The following is a 25,534-nucleotide window of genomic DNA, read 5'->3' as shown; positions in this document are numbered from 1 at the left end:
AACGATTGACAACGAGCAAGCAACAGGGTAGTAAAATGTAGCGACATCACAGCCAGAACAACGTCCTTCGTGCCAAGATCAACCAATGGAATAGATGGACAACCATCTCCATTCCCCCTCCGGTATTTTGAACTGTGAAAGGTGTTTTGTTAGCGGTCACTGTTGGGCTCACATACTATACGATTTGCCGTTATATAACTCGCACTCAGGAAGTTCTTTCAGTCCGCATACCTCGCTCTTTAATTTACAGTTTGGCGCTGCTTGTGTAAAGCGGTTGGCACACAATTTGTAGTTATAAACTCGATACCTTCCCTTCCTCGCCGCCAGCGCGCATCTAAAACGTTTATGTTTTTCCCCCAGCTATTCGGCACACAACGCGATACACAATCGGTGCTCACTTTCTCAGCAGGGCAACATTTCTGCATTTCCTGTACTAAAGCACAACAGCCAAGAAGAGACTACTGTGGATCTTAGTTATTTTAACAGGGTCTTGATTTGCTGAATATTTACTCCGAACCCACGCATTCTGAACATCTTTTGCGAGAGTGGCCCGTCGAAAACAGATACTACTATCTTAAAAATGAGGGTGTTTTCATTTTGATCAGTAAGTTCTCAAATATAGGTGGGAATTTTTGCTTAACGCCTGCACACTCACATGCGTTAAACAAAGCAGGTAAAAAAACCCACACACATCACCCCTTTATGCTACCCAAATGTCCACTGGCTTTGCATTGGGACCATCTGGACACTAAAAAACATGCATCGATACAAGTACTGCATTTACAAAAATGGCAGGGGGAAAAAGCACGGTACAAACCAAGAAAGCGATACAAAAAAAGATGCCTTACCATCTCCCGGAGAAATTGTTTCAATTTCCACACCCATTATTTATTTACTCAGTAGCTGACTGGAAACAGGATGTCTAGCAATCTTATAGTCGGACTACACCTCGCACAGACGGCGTCTCACTTGGTCTGCCCGAACCCCAAAGACTTGCCAATAAAGGAATTCTGATTAATTGTGATTGACGACTGTCGCCAACCACTCAGCGATGGGCTTTGTCTGCATTAAGCGCGGCAATTGGTGCGTACGGCCCAATAAAATCGCAGGAACAGAGTGTAGGCGGGACCGACTGCCCCAGGAGGCTCCGGGTTGTACTTCAGCCGGAGACTAGAAACTGTGTAATTGACGTAGGAAAACGGCTGTGAGGCGGTGTAGAGCGCTGATCCGGAATCATCCTTACCGGTGAAAGTTTTAAGCTCCGTAGGAATTGTTGTTGATTTGCTTCTTCTAGTGATGTCTTGTGAACAGTTACCGGATAGTTACACACCAAACTATTGTCCTTCGCCTAAACAAAGTCAAACATGAAGGATGGTTAAAATTGTGTTACTGTGCCTTGCTTGCTAAACGTTTTTACCAGGGCAAGAAATATCCAAAGTATTTGCAAGTACAGCACGTGTTTTATTCAACCGAGAACGAATTCTCGTTTACAGTGATGACCTGGCTAAGACATCTGTCACCACTGCAGCGCAAATGACATAACATAGTATTAACGTTGAAATACCAAACAGAAGTCGTTTTCCCCTGCAGCTGAGAACACTTCAAATGCGAAGGTGGATTGTTTTATCTTACGTTTGCCAGTTATACCTAACATTAGTAACAACCAATTGTGCCCAAAGTCAGGTGGTTGCAATTTTCTTTAGTTCAATCTAGCAAAAGTACAGAATTTTAAACTGTAGGAAGGCTTGGAGAACTGCAATAAATTGACATCCACAACTGACATTCTGTAAAATAGCTTAAACTCGTGAACCACCCGTTGAATATCAAATATCAAAGAGCAAATACAGTAATAAATCCTGTGGCTGAATGGTCTGAGACATCACATTTCCCAAGTTTAGCTGTAGCCTAAACTGTAAGGTTGGCTGTAACCAATGAACATCACAATTGTTCCAGATGGGAAGTACAGACACCTGATAGTGGATAGAAGGACGAAGAACATGCAAAACAAGATGCGCTGCTTGTAGACATGAGTCAACCCATGACTTTGCTTGTAATTGCTTAATATGAGTTTTGAAAGTGAGGTGACACAGGCTGTCTCGCAGCTTTTGGGTTGTTGTTTTCCTAGTGTTTGCATGGTTTTCTCTAGCTCATCCAGTTTCCTCCTCCCTTCTAAAGACTGGCTACAGTAGGTTGACTGCTATCTCTAACTGCCTCTATGTTCTTGCATGTGTGAGCGTGCCTTATGAGGCACTGATGTCCAGTTTACGATGTAGTCCTTCTTTTTATCCTCTGCTTCCAGAATAGGCTTCTGCTTTCTGTGACTCTTACCAGGGATAAGCAGCTTTCTGATAAAGTATACCTGGATAGAATTTTGAAAGTGAAGGCACTATCCAATTAATTACCTACATATTTATAAACCTTTACTGGCTCCACCTTTATTGTATTTAAAGGAAAAGATTTGTAATAAGTTTGAGTTATTTTTGTTGCAAGCAGACATTTAGTGTTATCCTAAAGAAAGATTCCTAATTTTTATAAACACAAACCTATTTATACAGGATATCTTTATAAGACTGGTTAAATTCAACTCATTTGTCACACAAATGTGTCTTTCCTAGAAAAATAAGAGAAAAACAGAATTTCTCCTAAAAAATGTGGTCATCTACTATTTTTTTTTTTAAATACAGTTTTTCCAAATTAAAATGAGTGCACTAGACATATCAGAAGTGTCTACTGTCCCCCCACAACACTTCCAGGCATTAATGGTAAAAATATCAGTCTTCATAATGCACAATTCCAGGGTACTGCTCCATATCCATGTGCTCTATTTTGTGCTTGGTGTTTTATCTTATGTGTATCAGCTCAAATAACAGACTGGTCATTTGTGAGACAGGCATGAAATGAGAACAAAGTAGAATTATGTATAGGAACAAGTAATAGGTTTATTTCATGCTGAAAAGATAAGAAAGAAAATGCAACGTTTCGGCTGTGGAGTCTTCTTCAGGTGTAAGGAGGCTCCACAGCTGAAACGTGTTTTCTTTCTTTTCTTTTCAGCATGGAATAAACCTATGACTTGTTCTTTCCCAGCTACCCACCTGAACCAGTATTCTATAGACTTATTCAATTTCCTTTTCGCAGTGCTGTCTCCTAACAGTGAAAGCTTTGGATATTGATCCATTACCTCTTATCACTACTTCCATCGCATCCATCATGCCTACAAAACCATCTATGAGCTTGGCAGTTGCCCAGAGACAAGCTATTCACTAGCCTTCTCTTACATATTCCATGGACTACATGGTACCCTTGAGGCTGAAGAGCTGCCACTTCTCTGCTACACGGAAGACAAGCAGAACATATAGCTGCAACAAATTCACAAAGTTATTAGAAAAAAATCTGTTTTTAAGCTGATTGACTAACATTTAATCAAACTGAGATGACGTCAATAAAATTCATTTAGTTAATTAATATTTGTCATCCAGAGGATGGAGGCAGGGAATATGAAGTCTGCTGTGTAAGTCACAGGCTTGTATGGCCACTGTTGGAAGCAATACAAGCTGTATATCTGCGGTACATCCTTTGCTGCTTGCAGGATGAACGTTGCTCTGCTGGAACGCCGTCACAGGTTAAACATTCAGGAGGAGCAGCCCGTGAGGCAGTGATCAAGTCCCAGTGCTTGACCAGTGTATTGCCGTGTGGTCAGGTTGCCATCAATCACTACAAATGGAGATCTCTAGCAATAAGCAACTTCTGCCCAGATCGTCACACTTTGTGTCAAACGTAGTGCAGTGTCATGACTCCTGCTCTTCCTGATTGTGGCCTATCACTGACACACTGTGTTTGGCTATAACATCTTACCAGGTTACAAACTGCTAGCTGTGAACACCCCAGACAACAGGTGACAGTCACACAGTACATACAGTATCATACTAAATTCATGCGCCAATATACAAAATGCATAAAGCCGTAGCTCCCCTGAGAACCTGGGGATAATCTGTGATTGCCATTTTTTGCAAGGATTGCAACAGGTTTAGTCTCATCATCTGTGCCTATGAGCTCTCTCAATAGTGAAGAGATGTAGTGCTTATGCAACAGTCAAAATCACCCCAGTATATTACACTCATGAAATGTATTAATGAACTTATCAATCAAAATTATTTGACAAAAATACTATCCCACATGTTTATACTTAATTTGTGTAAATCCGTGCATGGATAAACAATGTTTAAAATTGCTGTCTGGTAGCACTGGGGCCCTGGGTTCAATTCCTGCACCCTTTGCTCTTTGCATGAAGTTTGTGTGTACTCCCCCTTTTTTCCGGGGTTTTGTCTGGGTTCTCCCGTTTCCACCCGCAGTCCAAAATCATACCCAGTGACCGACTGCGGATCAAGTGGTTAGAAAATGGACAGATACATTTCTTAATAGAGTGATATTGCTTTTGAAGCTTAGCATTTAAAGCAATGATTCAGTCATACTGGTTTATAAAAGTGATGAGGTGTTTATTGTTTGTGTGGAATTCACAAACACACAGAATTGCACAGACAGCGTAACAATATTAAGTGTTTAGACTACAGTGAAAATTGATGAGAAATGAGAGTTCATAGTACTATCTTTATCAGTCTGAAAGCTGATAGCTGCAGTCTGAAAATGCAAGGCAGGAGTGCCTTGAAACAGCTGCCATTTTAGATAGAAGGAGGATATTTTTACAGATTGCTCACTATGGTAGCATTTAGTCATTCTGTCTTTGATGACTCAATGAATCGGGAAAGGCAGCTTGTTGTAGAAGGTATTATTTACTACAAACTGAACAAAACATCCTATGCCTGGAAGCAAAATATGACTTTAAAAAAGTTTTATTTTCTTTCCAAAAGATGATTTTTTTAACATCCTTAGCTGCCTATTTAGAACAGTGTTCAGTAATCTTGTTTATAAGATTATAAAAGACACATATTGTGTATGCTTTGAAGGTTTAAGACAAACATTATATTGGCTAGATTTTGTCAATATAAAACATTTTTTAAAAGCATTATGAAAGGGAAAATGATAAACCATCACATTTAAATATTTAACAGTTCCCTCCAGACGTATTCAGAGTATTCTATTAAGAACACCGCATTTATTTTTTAAGCAAGAAACATTATTCAATCTGTAAATCCTTCTGTTATTTGACATTTATTGTGGGAGGCATTGTGGCCTCACAGCGCTGGGAGTCTGGGTTCAGTTCCTGGGGTGCTATCTGCATGGGGTTTGTATGTGTTCTCCATGTTCACATAGGTTTCCTGCCACAGTTCAAAAACATAATGGAAGGTTAATTGGCTTCTGGGAAAACTGTTCCTGGTGTATGTGTTGTTTCTGTGTGCGGCCTATGACTAGCTAGGATAGACTCTGGTTTCCTCATGACCCTTTACAAGATAAACATACAAAATTGATGGACATTTACTGTACTTATATCAACAGAGTTATGAATGTAAGTGACATAAAAATAGTAAAAAGTTTCTTATTATAAGAAAGAAATGTGACAAAATATGCCAATTTTGTTATGTACAGAAGATTCAATTCATGCAAGATTTTTTTCCACAAGAAGTCCTCATTGAATCCTAGTATATTTACTTTCCTTCTTTAAAAATCACCACTGCACAATAACAACGATGTTAAAACTCTTTGAACACTGACGCTGTAAGACAGGCATGTTCTTGGAATGCACAGATTTAAAAATTGCTGTGTTTCCCAAACAATAAATCCACAATTTCAAGGACAAAATTTGACAAATCCTCTTTTTCAGTGTTGTAAATTTAATTTGATCAAATATTGCAAGTCATTAGGAAAAGGAAGTGAACACACATTCTGTAAAAGTATCATCTTTACAAACCAAAATCCATTAACAGTCTAGTGGACTAGTGTCGTACTAAGATAAGAACTATAGCTACTGCCATTTTAGACTATTCAGGAAGCCAGCTTTTTAGAAACTCATTATGCCTGAATCCAAAACAGGAAATATTCCTTAATGAGGGGGTTCTTAAAGTAATGTACTGTACTTTATAAGTACATTTTAACTGCTACTTTTGAAATTAACATAAATATTTACATCTGATATCTTCAGTTATTTTCCATTAGACCTGAAACATTTTAGAAAGCTATATTTTAGTGAGATACAGGTAATTAATGACACCTGTTTTAATTATTTATAAGGAGAATTTTAAAAGAAATAGTCAGTTTTCGTGTAAGTCTAAATTCTAAAATTATTTCTAGAATAGTATAATCTTTAAGATTTTTACAAAAAGCATGATCTCTGACTGCATGATTCAGAATGGCTTCTAAATGTGTAAGAGTTATTTTTTTCAACAATACTGGAATGACAAATAATCTTTTAAATAAGACTTTAGGAAATTAAGCAGGAAACAAATACAGTACATAGGATGATGAACAGCTTTTGAACGTATTTTATTAAAATATAAGAAATATGTAAGGAAGTTTTATCCTTTATTTTAAAATCAAACACTTCTACTTTTGCGTAAATATTAAATACGGCATCAATTCTAAAGGCATTAAGGTCGTGTACACAGTAAAGTTCTGATTAAAATATTCACATTTTGCATCCGTATATACATCATTTGTAATTCAGCAAAATGAGACATCATTGGAAGGCAGTGAATACTTTTGCAAGGCACTGTAGACACAAATTGGGGAAACATTTAGACTGAAAAGCTACTTACAAAAATAATTAAGTGTCTAAGTTCACACATCATTTACATCTCTTTAGTAGCGAGGAAACAATGAAAACAGGATGTTATGATACATAGTTAAATCTACAGAATTCAAATCAAGGTGTGTTCTTTTAAAATCAATCATTACACCAATATAATACAAATATTAACTTCCTAGTTTTCAACAAAGAAGACTAAAAGAGGAATCTGATTCAAGTATTAACAATTGTTAAAAGTATTGACAAAGGTAATGCAAAGGACTTATGTAAAACAACCAAATAATCAAAATCCTCAAAGGTGCTGACCTACTCAACCCAACAGACTTCAGAAATCAACAAACATGAACCGGATGACACAATCGGAATAGGAACTCAGAATATGAAGCACTTTTTACATAAAGGGTTGTGGGAATAAATTACATAAAATAGGCTACCCAGACATGTTGTCTAAGATGATACCTAAGCTCATATCTTGATAATATTGTACAATATGATTATAATTGATCAGTTGACTACTAGCAACCAAACAGACTGGGCTGAATCACCTCATTTTCAGATGGTTTCCAATCATTTACTGCACTTGCGAAGATCTGTCCTTTACAGTGCCGCCTAAGATGGAGAAAGTCTTAAATTGGAGTACAGGAGCACTGATACGCAAACAAAATTCACAAATAGTCTTTCAAGTACTGGAATGAGGAAAAATGTTCAAAATCATCTTATGAACTGTTGCATCGATTGATTCAAAACTCTCAGGATGACATCAAGAAAGAAAGAGTTTTCACATCTGGCACTTGAAAAGTTAAACTATAGTCACTTATGATCACAAACGGTCAGTAAACAAAGCTGGAGAAGGCTTACTCGAAACGGGCACAGGTTTAGCCTTCAAAACTGATTGCTATTTTGTACTCTTTACCTTTTGGTCAATTTGCCTTTTAATTTTTTATTTAGGCACCCATCGCAGTCTCTCATGATTTTAGAGGCTAATTACCAGGAATAAGAGCTCCCAAAACAACAACAGTAAAGAGATGCAGTAAGCTCCTCTATAAACGCTTTTTTTGTTTAAGTTTCTGAACAGCGAAAGTGTCGCCACATTGTTTTACAGTACATGCCCGTTGAGTCCGGCTCTCCTGTCTTGGCATAAACAACCCGGCACTACAATTCCCACAGTGCTTAGCACCTCGAATAGGATGTATCGTTTCTCTTTCCGGCAGTCAGTCGCTGCTGAAATTTCACCCGGGAAGATGCACCTGAGAAGGCCATAAACAACGTTGAAAGTACGAGCGATTGTGATGTAAGGTTAACAGAACAGGTACCTGAGATAGCAATCGTGGTTTTCATTTGTTGACTAACCACTATTACCTTCTATTAAAATAAGTAACGATTTATCGTATGTTAAATTTCATGACAGCGTTTCATTTGAAAAAGTTACGTTATTATAGAATCACTTTCCTTTGTTCATCTTCTTAAATTTGGATGTACAGTTTTTAATTATGCAATTCATACGTTGGCATGTTTCTTCTTATACGTTCAATAATTGTTATAATTAATGATTAAATACTTAATGGTCATTTTGTAAGAGACGTGGTCTGATAATCCGTTGTTGCCATGACAGCCTTATTCCCTGCTGCTGTCTGTTCTGGGGCTTGAGCTCATTAGCACATCAGACCTGTCCGCTTTATAAACATAGGCATTGCTTACACTTAAAAATAAACCACCGAATAAGTTAAGTGTGGTGCAAAGTAAATTTAAACTGTAGCTAAGTCGGTAAACCTAAAAAATAGCTAAACTTTAAAAAAGTAACCTTTCTAATTGATGAAAAATAGCAAGAAACAGTACTCAGCTGAATTGAAATCATACTTTTTGTTGTATGTGTATGTATTGTTTTATGTATTTTCAGTGGTATTTGTGTTTTAAGTCAAATCCTCTGTTCTGAACTACAGTTTTCAATAAATACTACCGTATGTTACTGTAGTAAATTTGCGAAATAAAAATATTTTGTTTATATCTTTCTATATGTACGATCTGAATCTTCTTTTAATCTGCCTTTGGATTTATTATTGTAATTGGATTGGATTGTAAAAGTGCATTGCTATCTATAAGACTAAGTTGGCAGTGCTGTTATATTAAAACTCTTTTTTTGGTTGATAAGTATGTTTTACTCTTGTCTAATGCACACTAGTTTTTTAGTGAGGAGACGATATTTAGTGCTGAAATGTAGATTGTAGAAAAAGCCTCAACTGTAAACTGCTTCAGCAGCATGTTTGGCAATTTAATAACGAGCAGTGACACATCTTAAAATTTCACACCACTTATCTTTTTGAAGTGTGAGTTTGAAAAGATTAGGGGAGGCTGACCTCTGTGTTTTCTAAAAATATCGGGAAGGCAGATTTCTGCGAACCTGATCTGCATAGGGACACGTGAATATAATCAGCTCTGACGCTGGTGTGGTAATGTACGTGTTATTAGGATTAAGTGCTTCACATTGGAAGAGACGGAGGAAAGAGGCTTTTCGAGCACACTTATTCTTAGTCTCCTTGTAAACTGCATATAGCACACATGGTGTTCTTTTGTTTTTTCATAAAAAAAGAGTCCACTTTTAAATTTCTGTGATGAGCTGCTCTTGAACTTTGCTCTCTTGTTGTGCCTGGTTTTCAGAAGGATGGATCTGGGCAAGGCGAAGCTGCTAAGGACTGGTCTTAATGCTCTTCATCAAGCTATTCACCCTGTGCATGGAATAGCCTGGACAGATGGGAAGCAAGTAGCGCTAACGGCTCTGTATTGGGCTAATGGAGAACCCAAGTTTGGCGACACCAACGTTATCGGGCAATTTGACCATGTTCTTGGACTTTTTTGGGGTCCTGTTTGCTGCACAGGGTCTCCTGCCCTTCTCGCTGTTCAGCACAAGAAGCATGTCAGCGTGTGGCAACTCCAGCTCAGCACTCTGGAGCAGAACAAGCTGCTGTGCACTCAGACATGTGAAATGAGCGAGCCTTTCCCCGTGCTGTCTCAGGGATGTGTGTGGCACCCAAAGAAGGACGTGCTCGCTATACTAACCAAAAGGGACGCCTCTGTGTTATTTTCAGTCAGGGTTGACAACCGCAGGGTGAAAGCGGACATCAAAGGTAGTGGCTTGATACACTGTGCTTGCTGGACGAAAGACGGCACGCGATTGGTGGTTGCAATTGGGAGCGCTCTCCACTCCTACATTTGGAATGACATTCAGAAAAGCCTCAATGCCTGTTCTTTCTGCCCCATCTTTGATGTTGGGGGTTACATCTGTGCTATTGAATCTACCGAAGATGCTCAAGTCGCTGTTGCCACAGAGCTGCCTTTGGATAAAATATGTGGTCTCAATGCTGGCATGGCTTTTGATGTCTCCTCTGCATCAGAAACAGGTTCATTGCCTTCACAGTCTTCTGTGCTAGTTGTAGATGAAGACTGTTTTTTAGACTCCAGAAGGAGGTCTATTGACTCTGAAAGGTCTTTAGCTCTAAATTCCATTGCTTCTTCCACATCGGGTCCTCTGGACCTAACTCACATCCTTGCAAATCACAGGAAATCAGACCCCAGTCCTCTGATTCACTTGAAGCGTCGTGATCATATTACCGGATCTGGACAAGACTCTTCCCATTTGATCTTGGTGACCTATGAAAGGAAGGTGACAACAACCAGGAAAGTAAGTATTCCTGGTATTTTGGTCCCTGACATTATTGCTTTTGATCCTCGTGGACGTACTGTAGCAGTGGCCTCAAACACGTGTAACATGATATTGGTGTACTGTGTAACGGCCTCAGCCATGCCTAATATCCAGCAGATTCAGCTGCAGAAAACCGAAAGGCCAAAGGGACTGTGCTTCTTGAATGAAAAAATGCTCTTGCTTTTAGTGGGCAAGCAGAAGTCAAATGACCCAGCTTTCCTTCCTTCTTCAAACACTGATAAATACATCATTAGGCTCATGACCAAAGAACTAATTTATAACGAAGAATCGTCTTCTATGACTGCTTTTAGTCAAAACTCATCTAACGTGGATTCCGGTGTCAGTATCCCTGGGATGAAGAAGTATTTTGAGAACCTGTCCAAGGAAGAACGTGTCCAAGGGGTGAAGGAACTGCTGCTCCCTGCAGGAACTGTAATCCAGTCTCCCAGTGGCAGGAGAAAGCTGATTGAAGAAGTGAAGAGTTGTGAGCAGAGCCCAGTGGCCAGTGTAACAGACTTTTCAGACAGAGCAACGTCCAGCGAGTCCTCAATAGCCATCGAGAATTTTGACAATGAGCCCGTCAACCGATCGGCGGGCTTAACTGTGACAGGGCCAACCAGCAGGGAATCAAGCAGGCCCAGTTCTCCACGATTAGAGTCATTGGAAAGGCTACACTCCGCTCCAGCTCTGCCAAAGAACAACAGCTTGCCGAAGGAGAAAACAGTGGATCAGCTCTCTCAAAATCTGGAAAGGCTGTTTGCCAGGTTTTCAGAGGTACAGCAGTGCCTGTCGGAAATTACAGACTTCACTCGAAATGGAAAGAAGTCGATGGGTGCTTATCCGTCTTCATCTGATCCCCCTTTTGTCAACATCAGTTGTCAGGTAAATGGCACCTTACAATTTACTATACAGAACGATTCCTTTTAATTTTCCATAGTTCTAGTTTGAGTTCTGTTTATGGAACAACGATTCTTCATGAACTGAGTTGTTGTGCATTGGTTTGTGGTGGGTTGTTTTGTGAATGAATAACCCTTCTTCCCAGATTAATTAGATTTAACTGTCAGTTTGTGGAAGGTTGCTAGTAGACATAACTTGTTGTTTATTTCCATAAAAAGACATGAAGAACTCATCTGATAAAAAAAAGCCTTCAGACACTGCTCTAGAAAATCTCTTGGCCCACTATAAATGATTTAAAACCAATTATTATAGCCTTGCAATGTAAGGAACATTAGTAAATAGATTACAAATTTGGACAGACATTTTATTTTATCATTAAGTATAGTGTGGCCCATCTGTTTGTATGCAGGCCAGATCAGAAATATCCTCTACATTGCACTGGCCAGATACACGTGACTAGCTGTCTTATGTTGTCTTAATAATGATTATTCTTGTTATCATTTTTGCTGTTACACAAAATATCAACAGTAATCCTACAGACATACAGGGGTCCAAATAACATATTTCATTCTTCTGTGTTTTTTTTTTATTACTTGTAGCACAGTTTACCCTTATTTAGTCACGGCAGTAGATTTCTGGATAAAAAAACTAAACTGGTCATAATCAGTTCTTTTTATTTTGAATCTGATTGCTATGGCAGTTTCTCTTCCTCCCCATATTCCTCCCCGTATTAAAATCTTCCTAAAGTTTTGGCAGATTCATAAAGCTTAGATAAGAAATAGACTAATAAACACTAAAGCATGTGTTTTCCTTTCATTATATCCTTCCTTCCTGAACAAAAGAGGATAACGGCACTCCTGTCGAGGGGATCTGCTACATTTGTAGTGCAAACTCTGCAGCTCAGCAAACTTAGCAAAGAGATATTGGAACACAAATTATAAAGTTTAATTAATTTTTTAAAATCAAATTTTCTTTTTCTCCTAATTTGCAGTACTGACAAATTATTAAAATAATGATTTTCTTTCATGTAACAGTTAAAATAATTACAATATTGGACTCAGTTCACGACCCTTTTAGGTGTATAAGATCTTAACAGTGATTTTATTTTTTAAAAAGGGGATTAGGGAAAAGTTTGGGTAAGATCACCTACACATATAGAAAGGAGGCAGATAGTGTATGACTTTTTATGGATTATAGGATCTGCATAAGTAGTAAGGGAATTAGATGGCTGTCTGACATCAATCTAGTTGCCTTTTGCAAATGAATGCTTACAGACCTGTAGTAATTATTTTTTATAACTGCAACAAGAAAAACGAGAGTATTCAGTTCAAAGTCTGTAATACACCTGGGCATACACATGACCTATATGCTGAAATAATGGATGACTGCCTAAAACAGGCAGGAATCTCCAGTGAATATCTGAGTGGATTGCCTTTGTTGTCTGTAGCATCATACTGTTTATTAGTTTTGAGCTGTGTCAGTGTTTGAGCAGCAAAGTCAGAATAGAGGTTAATTCCACACAGAAGAAAGAAAAGGTATCTTTCTTTTCAGCTGTGGAGGATTTTCTTGGAAATACATCCGACATATTTTTTTTCTCTTACCTTTTCAGGCCTTAAATTATAAATTACAGACGGGTTAAGAGTGATATAGAATGAATGTTAAAGCTTTTCATCAGTTGAATAAGTAATGTGCTGATATAATATTTTTGAAGAATCAAATGGATCAGTACCAAAATAAATACTAATACCACCAGTGACACCACTAATGATTATGCAATACATAAAAAGCCCAGAAGAAGTTAATTTAGATGGATCCTATGGTTCTGTTCTTCAGTAAAATTAGAGCAGTTTTAACACAAAGCACAAAGTGGAGCATGCACAAACACTGTATTTATGCTTGTTGCCTTGTCTTTGTCTACTATGCATGACCCTTTGCATGTTGTCAAAGTGAACACTTGTATAGTACGTACTGTATTACTGTAACTGGGATTTGATGCTTCACAAAGCAATAATATTACTGTTACATAAAGAAAAATTATGAACCAGTGCTAAGCCTGATCAAGCATTCGTCCAAGTTGTGTCAACTGCACACAGACCCAGTGACCAGAATAGTTTTTTCGAAGAAAGGAGGATTATTGTCCCCATCAATGTATGGGATGCAAAGTATAGGCTATTCATATTTTTAAAAAGGGAAATTGTCAAAATAACAAGTACTTGTTGCTGTACTGTGTTGAAGGAGAGGAAGGTAAGGCCCACTGTTTAGCCAGGGGACACTTTAGACTCCTAGGTTGCTAACTTCATAATTAATACTGGAAATAAACTGCATTGTTTTTCTCAAATTAAAAATAGATTTGAAATTAAGATGGTACTTCAATGTAAAATAATGACAAACCCACAAATGCTATTGCTTTAATTCCTCTTGATACGTGTCTTACTATATATTGTTGTCGAAGGTAACATATAGTTATTATCTTTAAGAAGCTGTGAGTGCTTTCTTTTAATGCACCTAGCACTATAAATTTATTCAACCAAATTGCATGCACTGCCATATTCTAGAGACATGTGTCCTTTTAAAATCCATCCATTCATTTTCTAAGATCTTCATCCAAGTCAGTGTTGTGGAGGAGCCAGAGCCTATCACAGCAAACAGGCGCAAGGCAAGGAACACCCTGGCTGGGGTGCCAGTCCATCGCAGGGCACACACAGACAGGCTCACTCTCATGCCAGGGCCAACTTTCCCGAAAGCCAGTTAAGCCATAGCATGTCTTTGGACTTTGGGAAGAAAACGGAGTACCTGGAGGAAACCCATGTGAACACGGGACAACATACAGACTCCACGCAGGAAGCACCCAGGTGGTGAATTGAACCTTTGTATGGTGAGGCCGCAATGGTAACCACGTCTCCAATGTGCCGCCCACCTTTTAAAATGAACAGCATTGTTTTTTCCAAAGGAACAGAAATAAAGGTGAAAGAAAAGAAAAGAGGCCCAGTGTTCTTCAGGCGTGGATATTATCTTTCGTTTGCTCTGTTTGACCAATTACTGTTTGATTGGCAGTGTGATTTTGTAGTTAAATGTGTGTTTTGATTACAATGTCATCAATTCAAGCTCTGCTGACTCTGATAAATGTGTATAGTTTAAACGGTTAGAGTGACAAACATCTTATGTTAAGAATTTTCTGATATTCTTCACTTGCCTGAAGGTACCAAAACTTTTAACAGAGATGTCCTTCACTATCCACCAGATTAAAGAGAATGTCTTGATGACCTTGACATGGGTTAGATTGGTTGTCTAGAGGTGAAATACATAAAATCCTTTTAGCAATCCGCTTCCCTGCCCTAATTCTGTGTATTCAGGTATTTACAGAAGGGATATTGAAATATCACTGTCAGTAATGTATACACATATTAAAAAAATAATGCACTGTTGGGCAAGAAAAGAGTTCTGTAATATTTTCTATACATGAGAAAATGATAGCAACTGATCTAAATCGTGAAACTAAAAGCTGTTATTCTGCATTGAAGGACCAGCCAAATCTACTTTCAAGCCCTGCACAATGCCTTTATCTTTGTGGGTATCTGGTTTGCTTGTTGAAATCTGATGAGCACCAAACGGGATAATTGCATCTCCTGCTTTCGTTGTAGAGGTCTCTGCAGACTGTTTATTTACTGTTTCAGATGATCTTTGCCTTTCTTCTTCTGCAGAAGCAGCTTTCTGAGAATGTATTCATCGATGAGAGGAGGCCTGTACTGTTGTGTGAAGGCAAACTATGCTTGCGGGTTATCCAAGAGCTGTTTAGTCTCTCGATTGTAGAAATGCTGCATGGTAAGTAAAGAATGTCTATCATCTGAACAGGCTGTAGTACTAAGTTTGCATTGTGCAGTGCGTGTTTTATTAGCACTAGCATGTGTATACAGTAGGTATACACATGATTGACAGCACATTGTTGGACTCAGGTCTGTTACAATTAGTATTCAAAATCTGAAAATACTGACCTGCTTATTTAGGGTGTAGTTTGATTATTTTATCAGGTGAGATAAAATAATCAAACTCACCCTATTGTTAATAAAGTCACACTAGCAAGGTCAGATTAAATGTGGAAAATCACACATACGTCTGTTCATCAGAGTAATGAAGCCAGTTCATAGATGGGGTCTTTCAAGATCCATGGGGTCTTTAATGACTAACTAGTCAGGACCTCAGTTTAATGTGTCCTCCAAATGATGGCTTCTTTTGCTGCGCTACGTACCCTGTCACCATATTGGGAAATTGGTTTAGAGAAATACTGGTTCAGAGGGAATAGTGTCATATGCACCTCTTAAAGTGGTAACTGGTTTTCCTTGGAGGTCTTCCATCCCAGTGCTGACCAGACCCATCTTTGCTTACCCAATGAGATCTGACAAGATCAGGTGAAAAGGTGCTAATTTTAAGATGTCTAAAAAATGAAGTTATATTTCTAAAATTGAAACTCAAAAATAATTTTCTAATTCCAGTCAGCGATTACAAATTTAATCTGATTCTAATCATAACCATTTAGCTAATTCAGCACAATGGTCTCAGTACAACTGCAGCTAATGATTTATAATTTTTTCCTCAATTCAAAACCATATGCCTGAAATTTTTAATATCCCTAGGGTGAACGCCCCAAAAGCAGTTTATGTGATGCATCAGCTTTGCGTCAAAGTACATAATTGTATGTTCCTGGCTCCAGTGCAGGCTAATGGCTGAGGAGGCAGACTGCAAGCCTTGACCCTCCAAGAACTCAGCAATCTGCTCAGCAGGGTTACGTGGGGTGGATGCAGTTGTAGTTTAGAGCAATGTTTCCCTGGAAGACCTTCATGCTTCCACGTGAGAAAAAGAAAACTAGGGCTACAAGGCGGTAACGCTGCTGCACAAGAGGTAGAAGAGATAATAGGTTTTGCCGACATGCGAAATCAGATCACTGTATTCAGAGTCCAGAGTGTTAACCATAACACCATGAAACATCGACAACAGCTTTCACGTGGTACCAAGATGTCTCTTCCAACATTTGCTCAAGACAGGGATAGTACCACGAACTGGTCTTGAGCAAGTGTTGGAAGAGACATCTCTGTAGCACTTGAAGGCTGTCGTTGATGTTCCATTTAGTTATGGTTAACACTCCACTCCAACACTCCAGGTCGGTGGAACCTGTTATCACTTCACCTCTTGAGCAGCAGTGTTACCACTTTGTAGTCTGATCTTGGAAGCTTAGCAAGGCTGTGCCTAGTCTGTACTGGGTTGAGAGAAGTCTACAGAAATCCAGGGTGGTAAAGTAGTGTTCCAGTATATGGAACTCTATCCCAGCTAAACCCAAATTTCCAAACCAATGGCCATAATTATGGTAATCAGAGACAAAGCACTGTAGGAGGTGCTGTCCTTGGCATGAGACATTAAACCAAGGTCCGGTTTATGTGGTCATTAAAGATCCTATGGCACTTTTCAAAAGAGTAAAGTTAGTTAACACTAGTGGCCAGTAGCCTTCCTAGCACTCCACTTTTATTAAATTAGTAAAGCAATTTCTCGTTTTCAAATTCTCAACCTAATCTGCTGTGTAGTGAGACTTTTGCTAGATAATGGTTGCCACACATCACCCAGGTGGGCGTGGCAAATGTGTTGCATCTTAGTCTCAAGGAGACAACAAAATCACAGCCTTTAATTAAAACTCTTTTGTTGATTTTTACTTTTTATAAAAGTACAGTTTTCAAACTGTACAAAATGTCCTTTCCTTGGTAGTTTTTACCTCTTATGTTTGTATTTGTCAAAGATGATACATTCAGCTTGCAGCAGGGTGCTACTATGGTGCTTTTTGACTGTTAGTCTTGGTTTCGTCAGTAACTGTGTAATGTTACCCTAGCACAAGCTGAAAAGAAATAGTAGAGCTTAAAGGTCAGTAAAAAGCTAAATACTGCTGCTGATGTTGGTAAGCATGTGATTTTATAGGTATGTTTTTAAAAAGCAAAAAGTAAAAATTGTGTTCATTATTGTGAATCACTCTAAAATTGAAGGTGTTTCACTTTCTGACATGATGCAAGATGCATTGTATTTTCAGTTTAGCCTGTAGGCCATTTTCAATTGATAACCCCCAAACAGAAATTAATTGACTGCAGACAATTTACAGTGTTAAAAAAGCTAATTATCAATTAGTGAAAGTATGTACTAATTAACAGTTTATGTAATAAAATTTAAGAATTAAACTTAATATAAATAACCAATATGTATAGTGCAAATACAGTGCATTCTAAACTTATTACTATTTACATATCTACCTGGATTTCAGTTTTGCCACAGAAAATCATTTTAATCAGGACTTTTTTCACACTTCTCCCCATTACATTTTTCACTTGCGGCCTCCCTCACAAATTTTACTTTTATCAATAAAAAACTATTTTCTTTACTTCTGCAAGAGTGGACGTACAGTACATCACTCATACACAGTAAAGTTGTTGTAAAGTAAGTTGTAAATACCAATTTAGTGGTTTAATACCTAGCTACAGTAAGTAAACAATACTTAAAATTGTTAGGTGATGACATCTTACCTTTTATTCTTAAATTTGTGAGTTTAATTATGAAGATAACATACCTTTATTAGTTTGACTAGTTTTTGATTTCATGTCTGTATACATTAAAATGTGAAGTAATTCTTAAAAACTTCAGAATCCTCATACAAATTTAAGTGTTATAAATGAAATATTTAAATTTAGAATTGCCAATTGTTTTCTTCAAAGGGGAACTGCTGTCACAATTCCTCAGACTGGTTATTAAATCTCCATAACAAAATAAATTCATTGACGGTATAAAAAAAACGACAGATTTTGAATTAAGCACAAAATTGTAAACGTTGTGAACGTAATGTAAGTCGCCACTGTCTCAAATCCTTGGTCTCACCACAGGCAAGAGGGAGAGTTCCCACGGGCCGTGCCATGATGCAGCCCTTCATGCTCACTAGTCACTTTACTGACTAATGTAATGTGATGTGTGAGCAAATTAAGTACATGCAGATATTTCACCACAGAAAGTTTCTAACGTGATCTGCATGCAGAGTTAACAAGTAAGTTCTATTTAACAGCAAAACCATCTCAAAGTTGAGGGTAATATTTCTATTGGATTAAAAGAGATGTATTCAGAAGCCAGTTTACAATGTAAAAGGGCCACTTCACGTCACCGGAGGTTTTATTGTCCTGTCGGAAATGTATCTATTTCATGATGTAAGGTGGAGGTTTTACAAGTTACTGTGTTCATTTTACTTTTATTGTGGTTTAAAATGCACTCATCAACGCTGATTCTTTCTAACCCTGAAAGATAAAAATAGCGTTGCAGTTCACCTTTCAGAATCACCTCAATCTCAGTTTGTTCACAGCTACAAATCTACAAATCCTGTGACCCCACACAGTAGAGAATGGAAAGTGTATGCAGCCTCCACTATCATCTTTGAAACGTGTCTTAATACATCACAGGCAACACTCCTCCTGCTGGAGGTTCAGTGCCAGTTGGAATAAAGGCATGTTCCTGTCCTACAGCACTGCAAGCCCGAGAGCACCTGAGTGCCTCATGGGTTCTGTTGAGAGCCTTGTCCTATTAAGCCCTGACTCTACTCTCAGATGTGCTCAGCCAATTGTGTGCCACCTCTTGGGGAATCTGAGTCAGTCAGCTAGTGACGTAACCCAAGCTTAAAGCTACAGTGCTGGCATCATTGAACTTACGCTGTGCTCGGACAAGTGCCTTTACTTCTTGAGACACTATGGGAGGCCTTTCTTTAAAGCTTGGCTCTATAAGGGATGGGTTCCATTTGTGCTGTTCACATGGAATCACTCAAAAGCTTGAATGTTAACTGTGCACCCAGAGTTTTTAGGAAGTCATACACCTGATCATACTGGATAACTGGGCATGATGGTCAATTTAACAGTTTTCCAATAGATTTAATTTATTCTTAATAGAGTATAAATATAACACTGTGTTTGGGTATACTTAAAATGAGCTCAAACATGTATAATAGACATACGTTTTCACTTGATTAAATGTCTGCAGTAATGAAAAGCAGGTATCGTGCTCTGTGCACAGCTGTAGTGAAGCTTTAGGGGATACGGCAGGCTTTGAGTAAGTTACATTATGTAATGTTAAAGATCCCAGCTACAAGGAACCATTTAAGAATGGGACAAGGGTACTTTTGTCATGAAAAATCCTATTTTTCTGTATTAATACAATGAAAATTTAATGGACACAAAATTCTCTTGGATTTTATTTTGTACTTGTAGAAATGCAAAGGAAAAATTTCAAAACATGGCCTGAAAACTAAACAATATAACAAATATAGAATCTAGAAGAACATCTTTAAAAAACTTTGGATGTTTTTCATTAAAGGTATATAAAGTATTTTTTCACTTGCTCCAAAATAAGTGATTTTAAGATTTTAAGAAGTTTGCAGTTGAGGGAAAAGTCATGTTGTGGCTGGTTTCTTGAAAGGAGGTTTATTTTTAAAAATTTGACATTTATATATTACTTGGAACAGACATGAACTTGATTTGTCATTGTTTATGTTGCTTTCAATAGGATGAGTGGTGCTTAACATGGATCATTTTAATACTAAATCAAGTGCCAGCCAGGAGCATGTGGGTAGATAAATAAAGACTACAGTTAAATAATAGATTGTATTATTACTGAAACATATGGTAGTTTAAAGGAAAATACAGTAGAGTAGCAGTTCACAATAGTCATGTAGACCAAGTTCTAAATTATGGGCAAAATATTTCAGTTTTTTCATTTTAATTATCAAGCCTTTGTCCATTCCTTGTTTTAAAATCACCCCTCATTCAGGTGTGTGAGCTAAAATGTAAACAACTGGACTTGACAGATGGAAAAATCAAACTCATTGTTCTTACAAGAAGTAAAAAAAAAAGAAATATGTATATATAAATAAAATATTCACATAATGCCTCTCAACTTAAAAACTTTGAATAACTTGCTGCTCAGACAATTTTTTTTCTTTGTCATTACATTATTCTTCTACCCTTTCCTAGAAAATTTCTCTTTTGATTATTTTTTTGTGATGCCCACCCAATTTTGGAATTGCCAATTGTGTGTTTTGGCTTACGGCTGCGAATCCCGTTCCTTAACACACGAGAGAATGAGGAAGCACAGGCCGACTGCTCTGACCTGCCCAAATTTGAGCCACTGGTTGCATAGCCCTGCCCCCTATTGGAGGTTCAGTACCAATTGCAGAAAAGATACGTGTTTCACTGGCAGCACAGGAAGCCGACAGGTGCCTGGAAAGCTACAGGTGTTGCCGACAAAAAAGATTGAGTTGCCAAAGCCGTGCAAAATTTTCAAAGCCTGAGGGAACAGAGTGCTTGAGATAAGAGAATCCCGAATGTGTTGATTAAGATTGTGTTGTTTTAACTTGGGAGAAACATACAAATAAGACTACAAAATATAAATGAAAATACCTCAAAGGCATAATTATATATTTTTAATCATTTAAATGTAATTTCTCATTTTTAATTATTTTTTCATTGTCATATTTGTAATTTTCTAATTAAGTGATAAAGGCAGGTCTTGTCCTTTACCTTGCAAAGATGAAGGGAGATAGTGCTTTCTCTGAGACCTGCACTTGTTAGTCTACCCACCCCTTATTCACACTGGACCTCCAGTGCCAGCAGAGGGAGATCAGATTCAGTTTTTTTTTTTGATACTGCAAGCTCCTAGGCACCCGAAGCTTCAGTGGTCACTGTTTTAGAGCATGCAGAAGACACCCAGGTTGTCTCGCATGCAGCTATGCAGTTCGACTGTAAACAGCATGGTCTGTGGAGTTCTTTAAGCCACACTGCGGCCCCAGTCAAAACACATTTGATGTTGATACGGGAAAATATCCAAAATTTAGTTTTAGAATGGGATTTTGTTTGTAAACCTCAGCTTTTAAAATTATCTGCGAAAGCCTAAGATCCTGAGGAGAAAATAGGAGGAGATTAAGAAGGAATTAAGGGTTTAAAACAAAATCAGCTTATGAACCCACTTGTCACATCTTACAATTTCACACAGATGGGCCTAATTAACAACAAGATGCTTCCCTGACTACTTTTCAAGCCTGCAGGAACAGGGAGCTCTTCCTTACAGCACAAGGCGTGCTGTGCCATATCACATCACCCAGTCTGCTTAATTTCAGCTTCCATTCACGCCAGAGTTCAGTTTATTTGCTTTATTGAAAATGTGTTTGGATTTGTTCTCTAATTTGTTTCGAAATAATCAATTCCTTTTTTGTAAGCATTGTAAAATTCTAATGTGTAGAACTATTTTTAAATCCTTGCATGAGTTTTTTAAATTAGAACCATCTGCCATCAGAAATGAAGCCATGCCAACAGAACTTTCTTGTATCTCCTCTCCCATGTGTTCAAGTGACATGTATGATTTGTGATTTGTGGTTCAATTTAGGGGCACATTATCATGCATATGTTTCATTAAAGCTTGAGTAAATATTCTGGAATGGCAGTGTATATTGGCATTACAGTCTGAGTAGGCACTGTGCATTTGGAGTTTATATAGAGTATTATACTATCTTCAGAAAAGGTGCTAGTACTATAGGAGATGTTAAGCTTTGTCAAAGCAAATATGTTCTCAATTCTCACCTTTCTTCATAACCTTTAGCAAAGCAACATTTTAAAAAATTAAATGAGTTCTGAGATGAGAGGGACCATCCAATTGGGAAGACCTGAGATTGATCTGAACCGGAGTTCCAGATCAATAAAAATAGTGCCTTGCGCCATGTAATATTAATACAGTATTGCTATTAAAGCATTTTAAATAGCAGCATTCAGGGTTGTTAATATTAAATGAAAGGCTCTTAAGGGGTTTTTACCTTTAGAGGAAGAACAGAATAATGTAATTAATATATGAATATTAATTAGATAAATATCATTTTGAGTTTGTAATGTCATACATTAATTAGTGCTTGAAATTAGGTTCTTTCAAATAATGACTTTTCTGTCACCTCTGTTTGCACTTTAAATCAGTTTTTTACCATCTTAAATATTATGCTAATTGTTATATATACAGTAATTTGATATTCAAAGCTTTCTATTTTTAAAAAGATTTTAACTTTAAATTGATATCTAAAGAGCTGAAATTTGTCACTGTTAAAAGTTTCACACTGATATTTTAAGATTTTTATAATGTCTATTTTTGTCTTTTTTTTCCCCAAGGTCCTTTCTGGATAGTTCTGGTTGCAGATGGGGAAGGATTTGTTCCGCTGACCTTTAAACACAGGGATGAAATCACTATTCGAAATGGAAAGTCAAAGGCTCTTCCACGGTCCCACTTTAGTGCTGATATTTCAGATGGCCCACATTCATCATGTGCAGAAAACTAGAAAAATGGCCAATGGCTTGAAAGGTGTTTTATCGGGATACTTTGTGGTGGATTCACAGTTCATTAATAGAGCTGAGATGTCCAATGTAATGTATTTTATTTTACAAATACAAAAAATTAGGAACATAGCACCGGTGTTCACCACTAATTATTAATTATGCAAAGGTAACCAATAAACTTGTTTTATTTTGATGCCTTGAGGGTAGAGGACCGTATTTCCCTGTGGTCACTGGGACACTTTGAGACAGTTGGGAATTTTAAACGGAAAGAGGTTCATTTGTGCATTCAGCATTACTTCTGTGCACCTTAAATGTTCATTTTTTCAGCCATTAGTCAGACAGCTGCACAATGTTATTGATTTGTCAAAAGCACCATTGTAGCTGCAAACAGGTAAAGGTTTATTCCATGCTGAAAAGAGAGGAAAAGAAACACAACTTTTAACAGTTTCAGCTGTGGAGCCTTCTTCAGGTGTGAAGAACACCCCACAGCCGAAAAGTTTTCTTTTTTGTTCTCTTTTCAGCGTGGAATAAACCTTTACTTGTTCCTTTGCAGCCTATGCATGCTGACCCAGCTACTTGCTTGAACTTCATCATTGTAGTTGTGTTTCTTAGTGAACAGCTGATCAGCATAATGTATTTAGAGTGTACAAGTAGTAAGCACAGATATACCTTTGTTGAGATGAATATTACTGTAACTTGCAAATTAACATCTTTCTTTTTAAAGGGCAGTTTTAAAATCCCATTCATCACTGAAGTGTCCTGGTGAACACAGAGGCACGTGGTTGTTCTATTTTTGTTAGACATCACTCCTTGTTGTCTGCTAAGTACGAAAAGACAAGTATGATCCACGTAGCAACAAATATGGACTTATGAGGTTGCAGAGCTGAAAGACTCATGCTTAACACTATTTGATCAAATTGCACCAATGGTATTGTTGAATGTTGAGAATGAATTGTTGAGAAGAAGCATGTTCAGGCAACGGCGTGCAACTATCCACTGTTACAATACTCAAGAAGCACTACCAGTTCACAGAGAGCACAAGTGATTGCCCCTGATACTGTTACCTGTGTATAAGAGCCAAGGAAGGACCATCTCAGGTATTGGCTCTCTGCAATAAAAGCTGTTGCTGCTAACACATTTGTGCACCAAGGAATATCCATACATTCATTTGCAAACTGCTTTATCCAATTTAGGGGGCATGGTGGAGCTGGAGTCTATCCATGCAAGCATCAGGCACAAGGTCTGGTACAGACACACACACACCAGGCCATTTTTCCCCAAAAACCTACCAGTAGGTTTTTGGATGGTGGAGGGAAACCCACACAGACACAGCAAGAACATACAAATCCACACAGGTAGCACCACGGGTCTGGAATTGAATTCAGGGCCCCAGTGCTGCCCATTCAGGGAATACCCATGAACCTGAATACAATCGTTATAGCACCTGTTAAATGACACATGCATGTCAGGATATGCAACCATGAAATACCATTACTTATGAATCAGTTACTTCAGAGAGACATGGCTTAAATTTGTCATGTGGCCCATAGCTCAAGTCACTTTTGTCTTTGCTGTATCAGTACCTAAATTTATCTCACCTTATTTTTATAAGTGATTTTTGGGGGATTGCATTTTAAGTTTTTCAGTATATTATGAACCTGAATTTCTGTCTTTTTTTTTTCTTTCACTGAGGACCTCCATAGCTTTTTCAGTGATTAATCTATAATAAATTCAGACATGTTTATAATGTTCTTAGTAACTTTGCTGTTCTATATCAATTGTAGGACTTCAAAATTTACACGAAACTGGAAGAATATACATTTTGTTGCTTTCTTGCAGCTGTAATTTAGCAATACTTCATTCATTTTGCATACCTCAACTCATTAGTATTTAATTTGAACCCTTTTAGGAAGTATTACATCTGGTATGTTTTACAATAAATTAAATATCTACCTCAACTCTGCTAGTGATAAAAACTAGACAAAATTACCACGGTACATTTTAAAAATGTCCTTTACTATTTTTTCTTCATAAAAATGATTTTAGAAAGCTTTGTGAACCTTCGTAGAATTTAAGATAAATATGCAAGATAAAGAATTACTGTATATAGTATTTAAACTCCCTTTCCTGTTCTTTGTAGTCTGAACATTTTTATACATTGAAAAAAATATATCTTACGTCATGATTAGAAGTTTTAAATGCAAGGTATTTCATATTGCCAAATGAATGTGATATTAAACCTGAATGACGATTTGTGAGCTATCCTTTGGCTTCTAAAGAAGAAGCCATACATTTTCTACTTCTTACCCATACCATGTACATCATTTTTTTCTTCAGTTCCATTTAGTCAAAAGGATCTGAGAAAAGGATCTGGTTGAAGAATTTTAAATACAGTAAATAAAGATTTAACATAGATGCATTTTGCTGTTATATTATTTTGATAGATGTTCTTTGTAGAATATACATTTCTTTTCCAGATGCTTCAGTAGTTAGTTTTTTTTAAACTGTTGTTTTGGCTGTTTGTCATATTGTAATGGATTCTGGCTTTCCTGAATGAATAGTGCAAACTATACTGCTCATAGTTAGAAGAGGCACCTCATCTATTTTATATTTCTGATGGTACTCAAAGTTTGGCGACACACTTCCCTCCTCCCATTATTCTTTACTCATGCACAAGCATATTGTAGTGTTCACTCTCCCAGTGATGGATATCCAGGACTGTGCTTTGACCTTTCCCCCTTTTCCACCTGTAATAATGCTCACTTTCTTGAATCTTCCAATAAAAGATGGGACATATATCCTCTCTCTTCTAATTCATGGGTGGCTAGTAAATGCCATGACCTTTACCAATCTCAGTAGCATGCAATTGGT

General features: G+C 37.6%; 2 protein-coding genes across 3 annotated transcripts in view; one reads left to right on the top strand and one right to left on the bottom strand.

Annotated features, from left to right (window-relative positions):
* fkbp1b (FKBP prolyl isomerase 1B) overlaps positions 1 to 1,026 on the bottom strand; it is a 42,878-nt gene extending 41,852 nt beyond the window's left edge. Inside the window, exon 1 of the mRNA XM_088909504.1 lies at positions 849 to 1,026. Within this exon, the coding sequence (XP_088765630.1) occupies positions 849 to 885 (37 nt within the window). The 5' untranslated portion in view covers positions 886 to 1,026. The remainder of the gene's footprint in view (positions 1 to 848) is intronic.
* A 6,876-nt stretch (positions 1,027 to 7,902) lies between these two features.
* wdcp (WD repeat and coiled coil containing) lies at positions 7,903 to 25,459 on the top strand. 2 transcript variants are annotated; one of them, XM_088909074.1, is made up of 4 exons: positions 7,903 to 7,971; positions 9,353 to 11,276; positions 14,993 to 15,113; positions 22,499 to 25,459. In XM_088909074.1, the coding sequence occupies exons 2-4, from the start codon at positions 9,357 to 9,359 to the stop codon at positions 22,663 to 22,665; spliced, it is 2,208 nt and encodes a 735-aa protein (XP_088765200.1). In that variant the 5' UTR covers positions 7,903 to 7,971; positions 9,353 to 9,356; the 3' UTR covers positions 22,666 to 25,459. The 2 variants fall into 2 exon arrangements, with proteins under 2 accessions (XP_088765200.1, XP_088765199.1); XM_088909073.1 differs by having other exon boundaries at positions 7,911 to 8,006.
* Positions 25,460 to 25,534: the final 75 nt, after the last annotated feature.

This window comes from Atractosteus spatula, chromosome 2 (genome assembly GCF_055471065.1).
Source record: "Atractosteus spatula isolate fAtrSpa1 chromosome 2, fAtrSpa1.hap1, whole genome shotgun sequence".
In the NCBI taxonomy this organism is placed as follows: domain Eukaryota; kingdom Metazoa; phylum Chordata; class Actinopteri; order Semionotiformes; family Lepisosteidae; genus Atractosteus; species Atractosteus spatula.
Note: the sequence above shows the minus strand (reverse complement) of the source record. Positions and strands in the feature narration are given on the sequence as shown.

What these genes read in the sequence shown, in the direction of transcription:
- wdcp (XM_088909074.1), top strand. Translation starts at nt 9,357, where the DNA reads ATGGATCTGGGCAAGGCGAAGCTGCTAAGGACTGGTCTTAATGCTCTT. An exon ending in TTGTCAACATCAGTTGTCAG is followed by an intron (nt 11,277 to 14,992) that starts GTAAATGGCACC and finishes CTTCTTCTGCAG; the next exon opens with AAGCAGCTTTCTGAGAATGT. An exon ending in GATTGTAGAAATGCTGCATG is followed by an intron (nt 15,114 to 22,498) that starts GTAAGTAAAGAA and finishes TTTTTCCCCAAG; the next exon opens with GTCCTTTCTGGATAGTTCTG.